The sequence below is a fragment of the Bidens hawaiensis genome, unplaced genomic scaffold (assembly GCF_021521415.1).
Source record: "Bidens hawaiensis isolate Kalapana, Puna unplaced genomic scaffold, B.hawaiensis_p1.1 tig00014897_1, whole genome shotgun sequence".
NCBI lineage: Eukaryota > Viridiplantae > Streptophyta > Magnoliopsida > Asterales > Asteraceae > Bidens > Bidens hawaiensis.
In genome coordinates, this window is record NW_027492317.1 from 528,789 (window position 1) to 539,375 (window position 10,587).

Sequence of the window (10,587 nt, forward strand, 5' to 3'; positions counted from 1 at the left end):
TATACTTTTTATCATTACAGTTTTCACTCTATTCTACTCACAACCAATTCAACAAATATTAAAAAATAAATATAGGCAAACTTTGTTTTCCCAAATTTATAAAAAAATCATTACATTTTCTCTCTACACTATAATTTACACTCACAACCATTAAAAACCGCACCCTATAATTTACAAACTCCCCTCATATAAGTTTTGGGGATAGAATGGAAATGCTCTAAGTCTTTCAAAATCCCTCAACAACCAACCAGTTACACTAAGAGATTGTTTGGTAGCCTCTTAATGACCATTAAGCGGCTACCTCTTAATGGTTCGTAACTTTTTAATGGTTAAGAGACAATCTTAAGTCTGAATGGGTAATAAGTAACCATTAAAAGGTAATCTGTTAACCATTCAAACTTAAACTACCTCTTAGTCATTAAAAAATTATGAGCCATTAAGAGTTTACCAGACAGCTCATTAAATTAATTACCCAACCCAACCCAACCCAACCCAACCCAAGAATATTATTATTATTATTATTAATATTATTATTATTATTATTCGTGTAACCGGATAATCAGCCATCATCACTCTTGTGTCTTGTTGATTCTAGACTCCATACATATCTTGACTCAGAAACAATAGTATCCACACTCAAACTCCGACTCAATCGCATCTCAAAAACCCTATCATATTCATATCATGTTTCTTCATTACTCATAATGGAATCTGATGTTTCCATCCAACCACCACTTTAAACCCTAGCTTAATTGCTTTCCAACACTCTCTTCATACCATGTTCAATCATTCTATCTTCTTCTTCTTCTTCTTCTGTTTGATTGCTTCCAGGGCCTCCGCTACTGTCGTTTTGATGGGCAATAATCTCACTTTGTCATTCCAAGACATCGAAGCTAACTTTTGTCAGTTTCCTTTCTTTTTTATATCATTATTATTAATTAGTTCCTATATTATTTATTTAGGGTTATTCAACAACATTTTATCATTGATTATTTAGGATCCAATTCAATTGATAGAATGTTAAATTACTATTCTATCCCTAATTTTATTATTCACCTTCATCATCAACAACAACAACAATAATAATAATAATAATAATAATAAACGTTGGATGGATTCATGCTTACTTTAATCAGGGCTGTCCAAACTATTTGAGCTCGGTTTGGTTTGTATTCGAGCCAATCGGCTTGGTTCGGTTTGTCAACTAAATGAGCCAAGCCTCGGTTCGGGTTGCTCGATTTTGAGATGGAAGTCTTAAATTAATGACATTTTGGAGTTTTAGACATTTAAATTTTAAAACTTTGTACGAACCCGAGCTGCTCGGTTTACAAATGAACCGCATTTGAGCAAGCCTGTGTTCGGTTTGGTTCAGGTCATGAACTGCTCCGGGTCTAATTTGTTGATTTATTTTGCAGCTCCACCTGTGAAAGGATCCGGGGAAAGTGGAACACTGTTTCTAGCCGAGCCGTTGGATGCATGCGGCCCATTGACCAATACGTCTATCGAAGAAAGCGTAAACCAACCCTTTGTGTTAATAATTAGAGGCGTATGCAGCTTCGAGGAAAAAATTAGAAGAGCACAATCTGCAGGATTCAAGGCAGCAATCATCTACAACTACGATGATACTGATCTTGTTGCAAGTATTATACTTTGTTCATTTGCTTTTTCATTAATACATAGTTTACAATATATTTATATTTGCAGTGGCAGGAGTATCAACGGGTATAAAAATACACGCGGTATTTATTAAAAGATCAGCAGGCTTAAAACTCAGCAAGTATGTGGGCATACCCGCAATGGAGCTATGGATTATTCCAAGCTATGTGAACTCAGCATGGTCGATTATGGCTATATCGTTTATATCATTGCTGGCAATGTCTGCTGTGCTGGCAACTTGTTTCTTTGTACGTAGGCATCGTATAAGACGGGGCCGCCCTCAAGCTTCTCGTGTTCGGGAGTTTCACGGGATGAGTAGTCGGTTAGTTAAAGCAATGCCTAGTTTAATATTTACAGCGGTTTTAGAAGATAATTGCACTTCGGCTACTTGTGCTATTTGCCTTGAAGATTATAGTGTTGGCGATAAACTTAGGATTCTGCCATGTAGACACAGTAAGTAACGTTTTCATATTTTTTTTTTGTCAGTAAAACTTTGATTTGTAGGTGTTTATGCGAGTTGCTTTAGGTGGTAAAGAAAATGTAGTCGGTATGGTTTCTAGGTAGACCGCTACCCAAGGGCAGGGGTGGCGGATCCTAGATGATTTTTAACTCTGTTTTTGGAGGAAGCGGGGTTTAGTTTGAAATTTAAGTTACTATTCTGTTTATTTTCCAATAATTTATTTGACATTTAATTTGATTTTTCTTCAATAACTAAATATTTAACTTATTTAAAAAATCTAAATACACAACTTTGTTAATTTTTTTAGACATTCTTATATAATTTTTATTGGAAACCGAGTTCTTTCAAGGCAAAGTATTTATTTTGTCTCGGAAGTATTATAAAGTACCTTGTTATGAAAGAACTCGATATTTAATAATAATTATATCGGAAGTCAAAACGCGTACAAAAAGTGTATTTAGATCTATAAAAGGTTTCAAATATCGTAATTTATTTAAGGACAATCAAATTAAATGTTAAACAAATTATAGGAAAAGAAAAAGGAAAAGGTAATTAATATTTCGAAAATTAGGCCATATTTCCTGCAAAAGCGGATTTATGGAAAAGTTAGGTTGCGGACTACCTAGTAACCAAGACTTAAAACACACCTAAACCCTCCAAAGAATTAGTGTATACACATGTTATTAGTGTGTTTTTGCTACTCATTTTCGCTTATGTTGTTTTTTAACAGAATTTCACTCGATATGCGTGGACGCGTGGTTGACTTCCTGGAGAACATTTTGCCCGGTTTGCAAGCGGGATGCTAGGACCGCCACGGGTGAGCCACCAGCCTCAGAACGGACGCCATTGCTTTCATCCAACCCGGTTTCCATAGCTTCATCAGCTGCACTATCTTCTGCATATTCATCATCATACGCATCATCATCACGAGCAATGCAAATAGGTCAAACATCGCGTACACCTACTAACATTCATTCTGTTTCAAGTACTCCTTATAGCCACCACCAACCGCCTTATATTACTCTATCAAGAAGCTCATTAGACATTAGAAACATGGCATCTTCTTCACACAGATCCCGGGCCTCTCATCTGATCTCATCAAACTCGTTGGGATACCCGTCTGTATCGTCTCTGAATTCACGACACCTGTCATCATATTATCCCAGTCCGGGAAACGCATCGTCGAGTTATATTTGGTCGTCAAGTCAGCAGGCGCACCCTTTGCGTCGCAGTGATTCTGCTGTTAGCTTTTCTCCGTTTGCCTCGACTCACTCGCTTCCTGAATGTTGATTATAGTGTATAAATTTATACATTTGATGCTACTTCTGGCTGATATTTTTTCATGTCTTGTACCGTTTGAAAGGGGATATTAGCATGAAAGTGAATAGTTAATGCTTCTTAATCTTATTTTAAAACAATAAAGCGCGTTAAGTCTTTGCCTTTTAAATATGAGTAGAAGTTCATACATGTTGTCGTCGTCCAGGTTTACATGTATAATATGTCGGTTATGATGTAAACATGTAAGCGTAACACGAAAGGTATCTATAATTATGTTGTTTTGTCCTATTTATTTGTTGTGTGTAACTTAAGCTTTATTGGATTAGCTTGATGATCTAATGAATATTATTAGGTATTAATGAATTAGGAGACGCGGGAGTGTAAACCGTTTAATAATAGTATTAACGAACTAGCGGAATTTTGTTTTTAATTGAATTAAAGATATGGGCTTTGCAATGGGCTTGGATCAGTTTTATTTTAGTTAAACTCTACTTGGATTTATAAACCTATTGAGTTTGAAACTTTGAATATGATCATCAAGTCTTGGAACTTTGGAAGTTTAGTTTTTGAAACCGCCGATGTAAAAGTAAAATAATATATACACATATACACGGTTGGTTAATAAGGTCAACATCGAACAGAGGGGTACCATGGACATCATCAAAATCAAAAATTCGTTTTACCATTTTCTTTTCTTAGTCTAATCCGATTCTAAGGATTATCCAAGTTACTTGTTTATGATTATTGTTGGTTTGACACTTCTGCATTTCGACATCGGTTTGTTATTTCTGTTTAGTTTTTCTATCTTGCATTTCATTATATGTTGTGGTGCATGTAACTTGAATAATTTTGTGTCTCGTTCTAGCTTTAAACGGAAGGATATATTATATACGCTTACCTTAAAATATAAGGGGAATAAATGTGACAAAGATGTAGGTTTTGTAATATGTATGAGTCATGATATCTTTCTTTATGAATCGTGAAAATATGACTTTCAAATTGAAAAAAATATATTGATGGTACTTTCAAAACTTTAATTAGATAAGTTAAAGAGAAAACAAGAATGTGTATCATAATCAGATTGAATACTCGGCTTTTATAGTTGAGGGAATCATTATAGTGCTTAAGTTGAAACGATACTACTCTTTGTGAAAATGTATGACATCACTAGCAACTTAGTGTTGATCACCCGTCTTGCCACTAATGCATAAGTTGTTGTTGACGACCAGTTATCACTACTCGTATAATAAATAACTACTAACAACCATTTATCACTTATGAACTAAGTTGCTACTAATCTATACTATATATAATATAGAAGTGAGGGACCTCTTAAATTTTAAGAGGTACTATTTTTGTTGCATATAGTACAAGTAACAATGCATATAATGTAGAGGTAAAATAGTCTTTGCTTATTCCAAAATAATATACAATAATGGTCCTTTAACTTCAATCAAGTTTTGGAACATGATTACCAGTTATTACTGGCAGTGGGTCGGGCATGTTCGGCTAATGGTGTTGGAATGAGTTAGGGTTACAAAAAGGGTTAATTTAATTCATGTCGGGATGGGATTAGATCGAAAGGGTTCATGTCAAAACGGGCTTCAGGTAAAACGTTTTCAGGTCGGAACAGGTCCGTAAAAAAGGATTGTGTTAAAAGTATTTTATTTGAAATTATTGTACATTTCATCTTTGCTTCTTGCTTGTCGCCACCTGTTATGCGCATTCAAGCATCAGTTACGTGGATGATATTTGTTTATGCATATCAGGTTGCCCGCGTATAGGCATTATGTGTCACGCTTGTTGGCACCGGTTACACGCCCAATGGCATGTTAAATGCATACCACCGTCGGGTTACGCATGTACCATTGCGAGGTTACAAACGTACTAACACCGGTTGCGTTTGCGCGTACACCGCTGCATCGCGCGGGCAACTGACTAGTTAGTAGTAACTTATAACTTACAAATAACCATTAGCATTAGCATTTTCCTCCATGTCTTGTAACTATTATTGATATACATTATATAATTTTACTTTGATCTTAATTAACTTTTAACTATGCTAAATGATATTCATAATACTAAACAAATCATACTAAAGTTATATTTAGGGATCATCGTCAAATCCAATCTAGTTCGTTCCTAACTTAATTATGTTTTTCTATTCAAAAAATAACCACCCGTTATTTTTTATTCAAAGATAGTTCCTTGCCAATGATAAATTATATATCTTTTTAATAAGAAGTAAAATCTATTGTAAATAACTAATTATGATTATTATTATTATTATTATTATTATTATTAAAATTAATTGCAAACATATTTCCCAACCTCTTTCCAAAACATACCTATATTATAAAATTTTAATTTCAATTAATTCACTCTACCATATCCAATTAACATAATTTTTTTTTCTTTTCCCTTTTTATAGCATTTACTCTACCATATCCGATTAACATAAGATTTTTTTTTTTCTTTTTCGTTTTTATAACATTTGTATGTGTTTGCATGCGTCAATTTCGTTCTAACACATTATATTTAGACTTCATTAATAATAATATTCAATTTTTATTTTTAAAGCAATATATGTATTTTTATTTTAAATCGACGCGATGGTTTCAAATGTCATCTTCAACTTCCACTTCACATATAACGTAAAGGAAAGGGTTACGACGGTTTCCGGCCAACCATCACGTCGTTTCATAAACAGAGCAGTACTGATTGATTCAATATATATAACCCCCTTTCAATTAATTGTGTCTTCAACAGCTCCCTTCCCCATAGGTAAGTTTGGTTTTACTATTCGTTAAATGCAAGTGGTCAAACTATTAATAATAGTTGTTCAATGATAATGATAACTTTGGTTATGTTATTCGTTAATTGCAATCTGAATGATCAACATGTAATAGCCCTTGATTCCCGGCTCTGTAGACGGCCGTTTATGTCAAATTCCTTTTGACACCTTCGTTTTCCATTTATTACGCCGTAACGGAGCATGACGGTTTCCATATTTTTTAACTGTCGCATCCTCTGCGAATGTACCTATATATAATAATTCAACGGAGCAAAGAAAAAGAATCCGTCGATTAATGTAACCGCCGCCGGTGGAGACGGGGCATCACCCGACAACTGGATATAGATTTGTAGAAGTTCCGCCACCCATACGAAACCCCGTCATCTATGTTCCTTTACCGACGTAACCGTCGTTGCCATCAATATTTTAAAACCTGTAAAGACGTGATCGACTATTCAAGATGGCGGCGTTGCAACGCTAATTGTTCAATTTCGCAGCCGCTTCGTTCGGTTTTAAGAAACCCCTTTTCAGATTTCCATCTAATTTTTACATGAAATATGGCCACTACAAGGACCGGCGGTAAAAAAAAAAAAGAGACGGTGATGGATGGACGATGAAGCCATGAAGATGGGTGGGTTGGTGATGACGTCACCAACCTAATGAAACATTCAATTAAACCTTAATTCCTAATTCTTTTAGACAGAATTACAAATTTTGTCCTTTAAAATAAGTCGAATTACGGTTCGTGTCCTTTGTTAAGTTTCCTTGCAGGCGGTGTACTTTAAACTTTTTTTTCCTACAAGTTTTGTCCTTTACGCTAACTGGGTTAGAAAAAGTCAGTTAAATGCCCTCACGTGAGACGCATGTGAGGGCATTTTTGTCCTTTCGTCTACCCTGCAAACAAAACCCTTTGAAGTCAAACAAAACCCAACCCACCCCCGTCTCCCCCTTCGTCCGTTCCTCCCTTGCCTGCCACCGGATTCCCTCTCCGGCAAGCCACCGCCGCCGTCTTCTGAGGCATTAAGGCATTACAAATTTTGAAGTCACACAATCATTTCGATAACATTTAGCAATAAGATTCATATCAGAAAAGAAACAATATAAATTCTAATTGAGGTTGTTTCAGCTAAAGGATGACAGACATTATAACTTACAATTTCAGCCTGATTGATTTTGTGTTTAATAATATTACGAAAAGCCCTAAATTGAAACAGGCAGTTCACCGTGGAAGAAGAAGTGGATCCACGTCACACCCGGAAGATGAAGTATATTCCGATACTGCCGTCGATCATTCCAATGATGATGACGATACTGCCGCCGATGAGCCGCCTCGCCGGAAGATGAAGTATATTCCGGTATGGATTTGTTTTTAATTATTTTTTGGTTGACTTTGACCAGATCTGGTTTTGTTTGTGTTTAATTATTTATTTGTATACTGCCGCCGATGAGCCGCCTCGCCGGAAGATGCAGATCTGAAAAATCGAAATCGCAGATCTGAATCCATGGCCGGAGTGGTTGTGGTATGGTAATGGTGGTGGCGTAGAGAGAGAAATAAGAGAGAAAGGAAGGGAAGGTAATTGGAGTTGATTGTGATATGCAAAATGAAGAAGAAGAGGACGAAGAAGAAGAAGTTGCAGGGCAGACGAAAAGACAAAAATGCCCTCACATGCGTCTCACGTGAGGGCATTTAACTGACTTTTTCTAACCCAGTTAGCGTAAAGGACAAAACTTGTAGGAAAAAAAAGTTTAAAGTACACCGCCTGCAAGGAAACTTTGCAAGGAAACTTAACAAAGGACACGAACCGTAATTCGACTTATTTTAAAGGACAAAATTTGTAATTCTGTCATTCTTTTATAAACATAAATTGTTATTATTAATTTAATCCCTTCTAACTCCTTCTATTCCTTTCCTTTTCATCTTAAAAAAAACTCAAGAACATCCGTTTTTTAACTATCCTTAGTTTTTCTTTCCTTTCCCTCATTTAGAAAAACTCAAGAACAGGACGTTATAGTACCTTACTATACCCACTTTGTAGGTTGTTCAATTGTTTCCTATTCCTCTTAACTTAACATGTCAAGTAACATTTAACTTTTTCTCATAGCCTTTACATATTAAGCATTACGTCTATATCAATCTGTATCAAATGGCAGAAGATAATATATATAGTGACTAAGTTTTGATCATGCTAAAAAAATCAATTATTAATTTACTTCTATAACTAATTTTAAATATTAAGTCTTAAAACTTTTAATATGCAATGTTTTAGAAATATGGTTCTAAATATGTTAATCGGGCAATGCATTTTTGCAAACCAAGTAAGGAGCGAATTAACCACACGGTACTTAGATACTTTTAATGTTAGATTTTCTACTCAAATGTTGAGAACAATAATTGTGAATGCCATGCTAATAAATTTGATGTAAACCTAAGTAGCAAAAATTAAATGATATTTGTAACTACGAAAAGTAGCACCGTTGCAACGCGCGGGAAACAATGCTAGTTATTATTATTTGTGTTCTAATAACTGCCAAAAGCTAAATACGAAGTAACGGTTCATTCACTTTCACTTACATTAGATTTGAAACTATTGTTGCAGACAATTATAGTTATGATACATATGATTTGTTGGTTCTAATTAGATCATGAATCTAGTTGTTGTGTTTTGTATTGTACAGGTTGATTGCTTTTTCTACTGAATTTTGCAAGTTAAAAAGACTATGGGCAATCCATTACAATCGGTATTACATTTCATTGGCGTTCCATTCAATTTCATTACCGGCAAGGATTGCGAGTGAGTATGCCTACCAAATGTGTTTGATAATAGTAATAATAATCACCAAAATGTCCATTTACTAGCTTTTTCCCATAATGTTCATCTTCAATATCGTCAACTGTCTGGTCGATAGTTTATTCTAAACACCCGACTGGATTTTTTAGGCGTTTGACGAGATATTTTGGACAAGTGGCATAATCTGGTTGGTTAAAAATATCATCTGAGTAACGATTAAATGCCGTTGATTCGATAAGATATAGGGATGGACAATTTGGGAATAAGATGGTCAAATGGTTTTTTCTTGGCTTTGAGCGTTCAAATGGACATTTTGGTCATTTTCTCTTGATAAAACACTTGTTAAATGCCCTGCATTTTAACTTTAGTTGAATACTTGAAATGATTCATTATTTCTGCTCATTGATCAGCAAACTGTGTGGTGCAACATGGGATATTTTATGTTACATAGAACATTTCTGCGTCGCACATGTACTGAAATTTGTTGCTGTCACATTATTGCTTACCATTGGTAAGTTTGCCCCAAAATTACAATATTATTTATGGATGCATGCATACATACATATCTTTTGTTAGTTAACTAATGTCCAACATGATATATTGCAGTTCTGCTAGTGGTCTTTTTGTTATACAAAGTGAAGATACTTCACCTTGTTTTCATATCAAGTTTCAAGATGCTCTTTGCTTTTATAAGGACGGTTTTCTCATGTTGGCAAGGTGGATGTCGTTGTCTGTTCGGTATAGTGAATGGATTCAACGCAAAGGTGACTGCCATCCACGAGAGGCGCAAACAACGCAAGAGAAACATTGAACTGGAAAACATGAACAGTAACATATGTGAGGAAGATGAGGAAGATTCGGATATGGAGGCGAGCGTTTCTTATCATAGGGAACGTTACAGGAAGAGGCGGAGATCATGGTCAGGAGACCACAAAAGAAGGTCGTTACGGGCTAGGACACACCGGGTGCATGTAGGTGTTGATGATTCGGTTCATTCCATGAACAGAAAACATATTAAGCATGATGATGTGCGGGTCATTAGGACGTCAAGCTTTGCGAAGAAGGGGCCGAGTCACAAGAGATCAAAACATGCACACAAGAAGCATGACATGTAACATAATGTTGTTTCTTTTTCTGTTGTATGTAATTTGACACAACTAAAACAAATGTAACTAAATGTAACATACTAGCATATATTTAAAAAAGACCCAACAATATTTAAAAAAACAAAGACCCAACAATATTTAAAAAAAAATGGCCAAGTTGTCTGTACATGTTGGATCAACTCTACAATATCATCACTAGTCACTTAAAACCGATAGCCGAATTCACCGGTACCATCGGGCCAAAACCGTCAGATCAACTAGTAATACTCTTCCTACTAAATGTTACGATCGGCTTAATGAATTTCCTAACTTACCCCTGGAAAATACACACCATCGGGCACCAGAATCGACCCGATTAAACCAACCTAACCTGCTCATGAGCTTTTAAAGCATCACAAGTAAAACTCTCTAAAGCCTTAAAAATAGGAATTACACCCCCTTGTAAACTACTTGAACCACCTTTCCCAACTAACTTCATAGCTTCTTTATAATCAAGACTCACCC

General features: G+C 35.4%; 1 protein-coding gene across 1 annotated transcript; it reads left to right on the forward strand.

Annotated features, from left to right (window-relative positions):
* Positions 1–555: 555 nt before the first annotated feature.
* On the forward strand, positions 556–3,440 carry LOC143547971 (receptor homology region, transmembrane domain- and RING domain-containing protein 2-like). Its single transcript, XM_077039253.1, has 4 exons — positions 556–902; positions 1,416–1,640; positions 1,705–2,109; positions 2,847–3,440. Exons 1-4 carry the CDS (start codon positions 779–781, stop codon positions 3,404–3,406), a joined length of 1,314 nt encoding a protein of 437 aa, XP_076895368.1. The 5' UTR covers positions 556–778; the 3' UTR covers positions 3,407–3,440.
* The last annotated feature ends 7,147 nt before the right edge of the window (positions 3,441–10,587 follow it).

Bases quoted from the DNA above. Each gene is read 5' to 3' on its own strand.
- LOC143547971 (XM_077039253.1), top strand. From the start codon at position 779: ATGTTCAATCATTCTATCTTCTTCTTCTTCTTCTTCTGTTTGATTGCT. The intron at 903-1,415 runs GTCAGTTTCCTT...TTTATTTTGCAG, and splicing joins AGACATCGAAGCTAACTTTT to CTCCACCTGTGAAAGGATCC. The intron at 2,110-2,846 runs GTAAGTAACGTT...GTTTTTTAACAG, and splicing joins GATTCTGCCATGTAGACACA to AATTTCACTCGATATGCGTG.